This window comes from Lissotriton helveticus, chromosome 7 (genome assembly GCF_964261635.1).
Source record: "Lissotriton helveticus chromosome 7, aLisHel1.1, whole genome shotgun sequence".
Lineage (NCBI taxonomy): Eukaryota > Metazoa > Chordata > Amphibia > Caudata > Salamandridae > Lissotriton > Lissotriton helveticus.
The window spans coordinates 843,111,355-843,124,740 of record NC_136068.1 but is presented as its reverse complement, the minus strand read 5'-3'; the positions used below and the strand labels follow the sequence as shown (position 1 = coordinate 843,124,740).

General features: G+C 41.8%; 1 protein-coding gene across 3 annotated transcripts in view; it reads left to right on the top strand.

Moving 5' to 3' along the window:
• SLC23A1 (solute carrier family 23 member 1) overlaps positions 1 to 13,386 on the top strand; it is a 447,395-nt gene that overhangs the window by 356,442 nt on the left and 77,567 nt on the right. For all 3 annotated transcript variants that reach the window (XM_078653352.1, XM_078653351.1, XM_078653350.1), the window contains one exon: positions 12,192 to 12,373. In XM_078653352.1, the coding sequence (XP_078509478.1) occupies positions 12,192 to 12,373 (182 nt within the window). The remainder of the gene's footprint in view (positions 1 to 12,191; positions 12,374 to 13,386) is intronic.

The window sequence follows — 13,386 nt, the reverse complement described above, 5'->3', positions numbered from 1 at the left end:
ACACATGGAGTGGGGAAACAGGCAATAACCATGCTGTATACCTCTCAAAGACTGAATGCCGGATCCTCCTTATAAACACTTAGGGAGTACTGGGATGAGGCATTATCAATCATATTAACCGACAAACAATGGGAGCAGTGTATAGGCTCCCCGAAGACAATATCTAAAAATGACAGATTAAAATACACTCAATTCACTGGAGGAGCTACGCTAGCAATCAAGATGACCGCCTAAGCTCCCGGCTCCGCCGACCTCCGCCAGCAGCTCGTATATCCTGACATCGATCCTGAACTCGCACCAGACTCCCGTGTTCATGAGGTGTTTCTGATTCTAAAGGTGCAATCCCGAGATTTCCATCTTATCGGATGATGAAGATACGCCGTGTTTCCATTCTCGGCCTAACCCGGCGTGGAAGCCGGGGCCTCGATTTCTAGCCCATCCGGGTTAGAGTTTAACAACAACGGCCGCGGGACCTGGGCTGCGTCCGGTCTTCCGAAGTGGGACATACTCTGCTTGTTTTGGATGGCGACACTGTGAACGGTTCACACCGAGGACACAGCTGCGTGACGCGCCGGCTGCTGTGGTCGGGGGTCCGATGCCCGGAGACTCTGCTAGCCTCCCGGGGTGGACGGGCTTGGGCCCTCGCTAGCGGCGACGGTGTCGATATTGCAAGACGGAGAGCGCCCACTGTTGTCATCGGCTTCGCGTAGGCCTGTTACCCCGGAGTAGTCGACCTCCGGGGTTCAAGTCCTCCTTTTTCGCTTCGCGAGAGGGGATGGAGCGGACGGAAGGCACGCCATCGCTGCAGGCCGTAATGGCCGCCATTGGGGCGCTCCACTCGCAGGTCACCGCCATATTCCAGAAGCTGACTGTAACAGTGGAAGATATCTGTCTGAGACCGGACGACGACCCTCCGGTAGGTTTTCAGCATGCTGTGGTACCCGCGGAGCAGTGTACGCTTGAGATTGAGGACCCCGTGCGGAAGCCAGATTTAATGTGCTTTGTCGGTCCCCAAATAACAGCCAGCAAGCCTGTGACTATCGCTAGCTTTTAATGTTCGATCCTGATGCCGCCCAATATAGATATGGACAATCCTATGTGCCGTTATAAGTTCCTCAGTGGCTATTGGAGAGATTCGCTATCCTGGGACACTTTTCCTTGCTTGATTTGTGGACGCCGTGAACTTTTCTCCTGTTTTCGATCCTACTGCACTGACTCGAACTTTTACAAACGCTCTGAATTTTCCATTGAGATGGTGGTTCGGGTGAAAAGGGCTCTCAAGAAAAACCGGACTGGCTAGGGTTGAACTTGACTGCTTGGATTTGATAAAATACCTTGATTTGGACTGCTATCTGTTGTAATCTGATGTTAGTTTGCTTTAAGGAACCATATGATGTCATTTAGAATGTGAGCCTGAGGCAGGACAGTTCGTGTTAGTTTGGAAACTGACCAGCTGGACGTTGATGCTGTCTACAATAAAAGACACTTTATTCACAAGAAATGGAGTGTCATACATTTTAACAATGGCGACGAGGACGACCTAACTTGATTGGGGACAAGTGGTGAAACAGCATCAATTCCCCTCCAATTTTAATTGGACTTATTCATTTAAAAAAAAAAAAAAGAACGAAAAAGGAAGAGAAGACCGGAACTTTGGACTGTTATAATCACAGCTATACAGCCTGGACGTCGCGTTCAACGTTACAACAATTTGGAGGTAATTTATTACCTTTTCCATACTTTGCGTGCTTCGTAGTGCCTGTAACTGCCCCGCATTTTTTGACTCCGAGAAAGGTTCCATGCCTCGTGAACCCTGACTTTACCTCGAGAGCTCAAAGGCATTCCCTGCGCGCGTCACAGTGATTCTTCCTAGAATGTGAAGGGTGAAAGAGCCTACGTCACTGCGTTTGGATTGAACTCGACGTAACCCTACGCTGAACGTGAGCGCCATCTTGTGTTCACAAACCTCCTAAGGTAAAGCTGTGCATTTCCAGGTACGACGATCGGCTGACTGAACCTGCCATCACTGCATTACTACAAGCTGACTACCAAATACAGATCGTGCCACTTTCCGATCCTTAACTCGGATCTTGACAATTCATCACATTATTTTAAGGTATTTTTATTTTCAATTTTGGGATTTACTTTTAATTTAACAGAGACTGTTTACCGGGACATAAGACTGCTTGCCAGATTCACAAGGATATAAAGCTGTTTACCAGGATTACCACAAAAGCAGTATTTAAACATCATTTGGGTCTTCATCACACTTTTTGTCATTAACCTTCATTTTAGGGCTGCTCTTCACTTTATTTTAATTTTGCCTTTTACTGTTCCTGACTGTTATATCTGCACAATTTCTCCGGTATGGCCTCTTCTACTTCAATGTCACAGCCCCCTACTTTTCTTTCGGAAAAAGGAGATCCAATATTACCTTGGAAGCGATGGAGGAATCTTTTTGACTCTTATATTTTAGCTATTGGTGGAGAAAAATGTTCCGCAGTCAGAAAACAGGCTATTCTGTTACATAATTTAGGCGTAGAAGGACGTAACATATATGATAGCATGGATTTACTTACGATTGGGAGTGGTGAGGGTGAGCCATGCGATGTATATGAAATGTCAATGATAATGTTACAAACATATTTTGGTCCTCGCATAAATATAGTTTTGGAACGACACAGATTTTTTACAAGGACACAAGGTTCTACTGAACGAGTCAAAGGTTATGTAGCTTCTCTTAAAACATTAGCACGCACCTGTGAGTTTGAAGAGTTATCTGATTCATTAGTCAGAGATCAATTGGTGCGATGCACTAATAGTTCTCGGGTGCAGGAAAAACTTTTATCGAAAAATCCTACTCTTGATGAGGCTATTAAAATTGTTGAAGGAATGGAAAATACCTCATCTTGGGTAAAAGAAATGAAAAGAGGTCATGAAGAGAAGAGAGAATTAGAAAGTGAAATTCATGTTGTCAATGATGAGCACAGTTTCGAACAACGTGTGAGTGTGAGTAAGGTTGTTGCTAATGACAAATTTAAAAAGAATGACAAGGATATGGCCACGCGCAACCTTGTAAAGCCTCAAACAAATAGTGAGGATAAAGGGAGTAAAGATTCACTTAAATCTAAGTGTATGAGATGCGGGAGTTTCACACATTACTCGAGTTATCCACAGTGCTATGCAAAGGATGCTGTATGCATGAAATGTGGTATTAAAGGACATTACGCTCGAGTCTGTAAGTCAACAAGGGCTCCAGAAAAAAAAAGTTCTGATGCAGTACGTGTTGTAGTGTCTAGCATCAGGGAAGAAGATGGGATGATTGATGCCGACAAAATCTTTATGCCTGAATGTGATATCATGGTGGATAAATTCAAATTTGTTGTCTTAGCTGACTCAGGGTCTCCTTACACCATGATAGGCAACAAAGAATGGGATGAAGTAGCAGGATTAAATTAAACCACTTTGATTCCATCTGATATAAATCCAGTTGGCTATGCCAAAGCTAAGATGAATGTTCTTGGTTACATAGAAGCTTGTATTAAATTTAAAGACAGAAGAACGCTTGGGAAAGTTTATGTAGCTATGAGGGGTGATAACTTGTTGGGTTGGAGACATCAACGTGATTTGGGATTCAGACTTAATCCTTCTGCTGAAGATCCCAGAAACCAAGTTATGTTGATTGATGGTGATAGTAATGTCTGTACTGTTGACGATCAGAAGTGTGTATATTTCAAAAAATTTCCAGACGTTTTTTCTGAAGAATTAGGGTGTCTTAAGGGTTTTGAGCACAAGATTATTTTGAAAAATAAGGCCATACCTTGTGTTTACAAAGTGAGAAAAGTTCCAAACATGATGATAGATCCCTTGAGACAAGAGTTGGACAGATTACTGAAGTTGGATGTAATTGAAGAAATAGAGGCATCAGAATGGTTGGCCCCCATTGTTTTGGCCCCTAAGGATGGGGGGGCCAAAATTAGGATGTGTGTGGATTTGAGGGGGTTAAATCAGTGGATTTGGGTTGACAGGCAACCGTTACCCAATATTTCGGAGTCACTTAGCACTCTCAGAGATGCGAGTGTTTTTAGCGTTTTGGACTTATCGTCCGCATATCACCAGATCGTTTTGCACAAAGAATCAAGACATCTTACATCGTTTGTGACACCTTTGGGTGCGTATTGTTTTAAGAGAATGCCTTTCGGATTAGCTTCGGCAGCTGCATGTTTTCAGAGGGTCATGAAGAGGGTTTTAAACGGAATTGGGAATATCATGTTTTTTCAAGACGACATTCTAATTTACGGGAAGGGAGAGGTTGAACATAATAAGACATTGCTCGAGGTTTTGATGAGGTTGAAGGAAAAAGGATTGACTGTGAAAAAGGACAAGTGTCGGATTGGTGTGGAAACTGTTACGTACCTTGGTCATATAATTTCTGGTAAAGGTATACAACCTAAGCTAGAACTAGCTGAATGTGTTAAAAAAGCTCCAGTACCTAGAGATAAAGATCAAGTGAGGTCATTCCTTGGACTTGCGGAGTTTTACGCGAAATTTGTTCAAGGATTTGCTAGTCTGACTGAACCCATGAGAATATTACTTAGAAAAGGTGTACGCTTTGAGTGGTCAGAAGATTGCCAGGAAGCTTTTGGGAAGATCAAGGAAGAAATTGGAAAGATGCCTACCCTTGGGCATTTCGATGTAAATAAAAAAAACATTTTAACCACTGGTGCTAGTCTCAAGGGTTTAGGCGCTGTACTTTCTCAAGTAGTAAATGGTGAACCATGCACAGTTGCATTTGCTTCTAGGGCACTTAAACAAGCTGAAGTAAACTATTCTTGCATTGAAAGAGAAGCACTCAGTATTTTTTGGGCAGTACAACACTTTAAATTTTACTTGTGGGGTATTCCATTCTTAATAAGAACCGACCATAAGCCCCTGGTCCAAATTTTTTCTTGCAGGCATAGTGAACATTTAACACCTAGAATCAAACGCTGGAGTGAAGGGCTACAAGAGTACAATTTTGTTGTACAATATATACCTGGGTCGAATAACAAATCTGCTGACTGCTTGTCGCGATTGCCACTGGAAGAAAGCTGTGATAATGACAAGGAAGAATGTGTATTTTGGGTTGCTGAAGATGCTTTAACACAAGATGAGTGGAGAAATGGTGTGACTAATGATAGAATTCTATCTGAGCTTAAAACCTGGATAAGTCAAGGCTGGCCGGATTATAAATCTCTGGATCAAGAGATGAAAACGTATTGGTCTGTCAAAGATGAAATTTCCTTTGTGGGAGACAATTTACTGAGAGGCATGAGGGTTATTCCTCCAGTTGACTTTAGAGACAAAATTATTAACACAGCTCACGAGGGTCACCTTGGAAGGAGTCTCACCAAAGCTAGAGTGAGGGAAAGATACTGGTGGCCAATGATGGACCGTATGATTGAGAATGTTGTCAAAGACTGTACTTTGTGTGCATCTAATGATAAGTCTTATACAACCACTCACACACCGTTGTCACCAGTGAAGGTACCTGAGGTTGTCTGGACAAAATTGGGTTTAGACATCATGGGGCCATTCGATCTACTACCACCTAGTGAACGCTTTGTCATTTTATTGGTAGATTACACATCTAAATGGGTAATAACAAAGTGCACCTCTTCTGTGAATGCCAAAACTATTATTGAGTTTTTAAAGGGAGTATTTGCTTTTGAAGGCCTACCAAAATTTCTGATAACAGATAATGGGGTACAGTTCGTCTCTGGTGAGATGAATGATTTTCTTAAAAGTTGTGGTGTGATCCATCAAAAAACTGCATTATATTCTCCTCAAGCAAATGGCTTGGCAGAGAGGATGAACCGATTTATCAAAACTTGCCTTCAACGGGCATTGGATACTAAAATATCTCTTAAAGAGATATTAAGAGATACCTTGTGGGCACATAGAACCACACCCAATGTTGTTACTTTGACGTCTCCTTTTGAAGCCTTGAGGGGTAGGAAGGCGACCTCAAAGTTAAATCCTGTTTGGATGCCAATAATGGACGGAGGAGCTTTATCAACTGATGAAAGAAAAAGTAGGATCTTAAAATACCAGAGTCTTTACAAAACGAGATATGATTCCAAAATGTGTGTGAAAGGGAAGAAGTGGAATGTTGGAGACAAAGTTTTAATAAAGAATCCCAGACACACACTTAAGGGCAAGAGTACCTTCATGGGTCCCTTTATCATTGTCTCTATAAAAAAAAATGTTGTCAGAGTTAACAAAGGTAGTGTTTGGAGCATGTCAAGATTGGTCAAATGTTTAAAAAATGGTCCTAACTCTTCTGATTCTCAAAACTGTTCCCACAGTGATGTTGATGATGCAGGGTCAATTTCTCATGACCAAGATGCTGGAACTTCTTGTTCTGATTTAACATCTGCTGGTCCTAGTTCTAACCAACCTTCCAAGAGGCAACATCAATTGCCCCTGAAATATAGAGATTATCTTACGTCTTAAGTTTGTGATTTTTAGATCTCTACGAGTTGCTTTCACTGTATTTAATTGACCACCTTCTTTGTTTTATTGGTCTTTTTTTTTTGGTTTTTGTTTTTCTTTTGATTTATTGGGAAGGGGATGTGTTGTAATCTGATGTTAGTTTGCTTTAAGGAACCATATGATGTCATTTAGAATGTGAGCCTGAGGCAGGACAGTTCGTGTTAGTTTGGAAACTGACCAGCTGGACGTTGATGCTGTCTACAATAAAAGACACTTTATTCACAAGAAATGGAGTGTCATACATTTTAACACTATCCTTGTTTGATTTGTGGACATCGAGAACTATTATCCTGGTTTCGATCCTACTGCACTGACCTAGACTTTTCTGAGCGCTCTGATTCTTTCATTGAGATGGCGGTACGGGTGGGAAGGGCTCGCACTAAAACTCGTAGTGGCCAAGGTTGAACTTGACTGACTGGGTTTGATAAAATACCTTGATTCAATAAGGAGATTGCACCTATAATGATGTAGGAGTTGGGTGGTTTTTGCTCCCTCCCCCGGTTGGTGTATAACTTTAGCTTCATACTGTCTTGATTATGTTTCGGGGGGATCGCTGCTGGCGGGGGGTAAGAGAGACCGGGGGCATGTTTACTTTCTCCTCCTCCACTCTTTTCTCCTTTCCTTCTTGTAGGGTTAGTTCCTGGGCGACAGGCTCGCTGCTAGTGGGGTTAGGCCATAGCCATTGCAGGGGTGCAGGGTGGAGGGTTTGGGGGGGGGTTTGTTATTTTATCTTATTTTGTTCTATGGCCTTTTTTCTTTCCTTTTTCCTTTTGCGAGAGGTGGGTCGTTTATCCTAAACTGTTTTTCTCATTCATGTGGGTGTCTACTCCGGCCTTAATTACTCTGTATTTTGGGTGGATGGGTCTTGTATATTGAAGTCGAAATGGTTTGTTTAACATATTGTTTATCCTTCTTTATATGCTTACTTACGTTTACGTCATAGATTTATGTATATTTGTTTATCTGCGTTGCCATATTCGCCCATCGCCTATTGTACGATATCTTAAGTATGACACCCTATTTCTGTAATGCCTCCTCTTGTTCTCTTCAATAAAAAGACTTTAAAAAAAAATTTACAAAAAAAAAAATCAACTACCTTTATCACACATATCTTACTCCCCACAGGCTAGCACAAATGTATGGGACTTCTTCAGATATATGTCCTAACTGTCACAACCCAGAAGCCACGTTTATACATATGGTTTGACCATGTCCCCAACAGATGGCGGATTGGAGAGCGGCGGCTGCCACACTCTCTGAAGCCACAGACACGTTGATTGCAGCGCAGGGCCCTCACTTTTACAGGGCATCACCAAACGCAATACACAGCGTAAGACCATTAATAAATTCCTAGAACTTGCGCTAGGATTAACAAAACGCCAACTGGCAATGTCCTGAAAGTCACACTCGGCACCTCCAATCCATGATTAGCTTATAGATCGTCGTGGAACTCTAGTGGCCGAATATGAGTTACTACATAGCAACATCCCAGGGCACCCTACTCCCACCAACCACCCAGATTGGAAAATATATCTAACATTCATAGGATCCAAATTTGGCTATGACCCCTCCAGCCCGGGGTCTTCATTGAATCAATTTAACCCCATACAGATGGTGTCCCACTACCCAGAGACTGTGCATATGCCAGTATCCGCCACCTCCCCCTCTCCCTCTCTCTTCCACCACTCTACTACCTTTGTAGGATATGTATACAGTGCAGCATCCTTCCTGCTCACACACAGACCTACCACACTCAAACATACCTCAATGAGCAGGCAGGATGGGCCCAGCCCTCATCGCCCACAATAGGATTGAACATAATAATGCACACAACTTATCACGACCAACAGTGTCAGTCCATTTAGTTACTTTTATCAGTACACAGCAGGCACTGACACATTTAAACTTTTTGTTGCACTGTTATTGATAACCATGATTGTACATACTATTGTCATTGCTAAATCTCTAATAGGTTTGTTAATGCAGCACTTATAAGGTCAAACGCTATTATACTGTCATATGTATCGCTTCAATTGTCCTTGTAGTTTGGAAATCAATCAAAATAATTGTTTAAAATAACGTAGCTTTTCAAACTAGAAGGAGTAGATGACAAAAAGATCATCAAATACTTAAAGGACCTTGCAGGTGAGGGAGTGAAAGAAGTGATACATAAAATAAAATAAACTGATGAAGTGTAGTACCATCAAATCAAGGAAACATTAGAAGCCAAATTCAATCCAATGCCGAATGTCATGTACGAAATGTACATTTTCAACAAAGCAAGACAGCAAGCTGGTGAAACGATCGATGAGTTTGTTGAAAGGCTTGATGCCCTCATTAAGTACTGCAAGTTCAGTGAATTCAATGACAAAGAAGTCATGCATCTGAGAGTCATCAATGGTTGCCTATCGAATTCGGTCAGATGACACATGCTGGGAGAGATGCTCAGTCTAGAAAAGGTACTCATGGCTGCAAGAGGTGAAGAACAGGCAGATAAACTGGTTGACTAAACAAAGTTGATCATCACCAAATTCATCTTCCAAAGGCTTTTCAATGTTATCATCGAGCGACAGTGAAAAAAATGGATATGCAATGGTGATGTCGACCGTAGAATGATATGCACATGTTGTATTGCCTGCTTGCAAAGAAAACCAAAAGTCAATGAGAGATTGATAGAGTGTGGTGCATCGATCAATATCATGCCAGCAGAAAAATATAACAAATTGTCTCAGAGACCACGTCTAACACCATAGGAAGCAATGGTGTACACACGGGCTGCTGCCACGTCATTGTAAAATCAAGGGTCATTTGTAGTGAACATGAGGCATAAGAAAACGACAATAAAAGCTCCAATCCATATCCTCCAAGGTACTTTGTCGAGTGCCTGTCTACTCAGTTTCAGCACTGCTGTTGAAATTTGGACTGATATCCATTAACTACAACCTCAATGCACATTCTGAAATAGTAAGTCAATTAACGTCATTATTTCCTGGAGTAGGGAAACACAAGACAATGAAGGTGCAACTACGCATTAATGAGAACATTCATCCTGCTGCTTAACAACACTGTCAGATTGCTTTTAATTTACAGGCGGCTGTTGAAAAAGAACTGGAAACTGAAGCATGACATCATCGAGCGTTCAACTTGTCCGACGCCATGGGTTTCACCCATAGTGGTAGAGCCAAAAAAGGACAGTGGAGGTGCAGTACACATTTGTGTTGATACGCGGCAGGTCAACAAGGCAATCAAGAAAGAAAGACATCTAGGTCCACACACAAGGGACATGATTACACAGCTGATTGGCACCAAAGTCTTCTCTTGTTTTGATTTGAACAAAGGATACCATCAATTCGAGCTGGAAGAGAAATGTAGGTGCATTACTACTTTTTCAACTCATGTTGGTTGGTTTAGATACAAAAGAGTCAATTTTGGTGTGTCGTTGTCTGCAGAAATCTTTCAGGATGTCATTAGCCAAGTCATTTAACCTGTCACGCATGCTTTTAACTACAGTGATGATATAATAGTGTTTGGGGCCACATGGAAGGTTTATGACAAAGCTCTTACACATGTATACTGTTTGCTCGCTGATGCAGGTCTCAGTCTTGAATGCAGAAAAGTGTGAGTTTCACAGAACCACACTTAAATTCTTTAGGCATGTTTTCTGTGAAGGGGGAATGACTCCAGACCCTGCAGAGGTATAAGCATTGCCATCCACTTGTTCCCCGCAAGATGTAACCATGCTGCGATCCTTCTTAGGCACGGCCATTTTTTTGACACAATGATTGCCTCATTTCAAGAGTTGACAAAGAAGAATATTCCCTTCCAATGGTCCTCTGAATGTGACCGCAGTTTCAAGAATATCAAACATGCAATTACAAAATGCAACTGAAATGGCTTATTTCGATCCAAATATACATACTGAAATCATAGTAGATGCAAGCCTGGTGGGATTGGGCAGAATCCTTGCTCAACACAAAGTCTATATCAGGCTGAACATGCGTATTCTAAGCTCGAAAAAAAAAGAGAGACTGGCTGTTGTGTGGGCTTGTGAACATTTTCATGTGTTTCTGTAGGGAAAGCACTTCACCCTTGTCACTGACCACCAGGCATTGCTCACCATTTTCAGAAACCTGAAAGCCAAGATGCCACATTAATCGAGAGGTGTGTGTTGCAATTGCAAGAGTATGATTTCACTATTGTGTATAAGCTAGGCAAGGATCAAAACTCTGCAGAATGTTTCTCACAAGTGCTGTTACAGCGTCATAATGCAATTTCTAAAGTGGCTAAAGAATATATCAACTTCGTAATAAGGTCTAGCACCCCTGCAGCTCTATCCATTGACCAGATCATTGCTCCAAACGACACAGACAGACACATGCTCACCCTCAAGGATCTCATTACAATGCAATCATGGAGAAAACATGCTCGACCTCTCACAAATGAAAAATATAAAAAATAAAAAAATGTGCTGGAAAAACTTTCCATCAACCAAGACAGCATTGCACTAAGAGGTTCGAGGATTGTCATACTCGAGAGCCTGAGACAAAAAGCCATTGAACTCCCACACAACGAATATCATGGCATTGTAGCCACCAAGAGAGCCCTTAAAGAGCATGTGTGGTTTCCTCACCTTGATGAACGTGTCAAGAGGAAACTAAAAGCATTTCACCTGTGTAACTGCTTATCTTGTGTGAACATGTGCAGTAGGACCCTTAAAGTCCTCCACGGACTCCTTACAAAGTTTCGCAATCCATTGGGATGTATCTGGGTGTGTTCTTTAAAGTTTATGATGTAGTGCATTCAGTTAACGGTTGCATGCTGAAATATAAAGATGTGTGCTATCGACCGCCGTGTGTGGTGTGATCATTTGCATGCTCCTGGTCTGGGGAGAATGGTACAGCCATCACAAGATTACAATACTGACTAAACAGAAGTGTCCCATCTAAAAGGAACGGATATCAGGCAAAGATGAGTTGAGAAAAGTTAGGTGGAGTGCTAGAAAGATCTGAAGCTCACTGAGGACCACCACGCAGAGAGGATCAACTAAACCTCCACATTCGCAACTGCAGGCCATAGCCTGAATAAAGAGCCAAGAGAGAGAGAGAGAGAGTTGACAAATAATTTGTTGTTTAGATGCCCATTAATCTAATGTGAGACTATGTCTAGATTGGGCCACAATTATGTCAGGTAGAGACGAATTGCTACCAAGAATGCCCACTAGGTCACAGTTGAGGCACCATTATGCCAGGAAGAGTCAGCATGTTTCTCGAATTTCCAGCCCCATTCCTCCCACCTGTAGCCATTCATACCAGTCAAACTGACATGAAAACACACCCATGCTCACTCTCACATATACGTACACTCTAAGAAGGTCACGAACAATAAGATACACACACCGTGGCAGGTTTGAACATGCGCATTGCATAGTCTAGACATCAAAAATGATGCTAAGTAAGGTTCAATGTTATCACCTGAAGTTAAAAGAGTGTGCCACACGAGAAAACATTGGAATCGCTCCTTTCCCGCTCACACTCACACTCTAGAGAGGATTAGGCACTGTGTGAAATAAATGCTTATATTCCTTGGTGTATTTAAATACATTAACTCATACTTTTTAGTGTTATTTATTAGCATTGTTCTGTCCTCTTTTATCCCAGATACAAGGCGCCATCATCGTGTCCAGTATTGTGGAAGTGATCATTGGGTTTGTGGGACTTCCGGGAGCTCTGCTCAGTTACATTGGGCCTCTGACGGTCACCCCAACCATCTCCCTCATTGGACTCTCTGTCTTCCAAGCAGCGGGGGAGAGAGCTGGCTCTCACTGGGGCATTTCAATACTGTAAGTCATGGACCTGTGACTTCAAACCACATTCAGATAGAATGGAAAAACTGTACTGAACCACAGAGGTCTAAACTAAATCTTTCCAAAGCTTTTGAATCGGGTGGTATACATAAAATGAGTGAAGAATCAGTAGAAGAAGTAAGGAATGCCCACTTTACAAGCTATTTGATAACTCTAGTTTATAATTAGGCGAAGAAGATAATACAATTGCACAGGTTTATACTCTCACAACCACTAAACATTACTGATAAAAAACTGCCAGTAATTACTTGTATTAACTATGTTTTATATGGGTTATGTATTCTCAGAAAATCATGAAAACAATTTTCCTAAAGTTCTTCAATTAAAGTTAACTTTCCAGATAATACACACAAGCATATACTCACACATTCATTAGACAGAATAGAACAAGCGCCACTAAAAGTATTTAAAAATCTGTACAACGAAACACTTTCCATCGCCCCAGTTGCAATGTCAGACTCCCTTAGCTCACAGATACTCATAGCCTTGGATTGAAACGGAGCCCCCTGAATGGTGCCAACACACACACGCACACACACACACACACGCACGCACACACACACCATAGGGCCGGCAGAAGCCTTGATTATACCTCTGATATGTAATAGTCCTTGAATCTGCAACAGTTCTTCAGAACAATTCTGGAATTCTTTAAGAATTTAATGAAAATCGAAACTGTGCTCAAAATATAGGCGTTGGCCTATGTCAGGACATGTCCAGCTTCCAGCCTCCAGCTTTTTCTTTCACTATACATTCTCCTTCACTAGAACTGTCCAGCCCACCACTCCGCATTTACTTGACACATACAACTGTCTCATTATTTGAAAGTTTTATAAACGGAAAGTTGTAACTAGCTAAAATGAAACAGATGCAGGGCTAGATTTTAAATCACAAAGTGGCAAAAAGCCTCAGAACGTGCTGCACAGTTTGCTTTTATTCTTAAAATATTCTATCTCTTCCTTAAATTGTGCCTTTTTGCCATATCATTT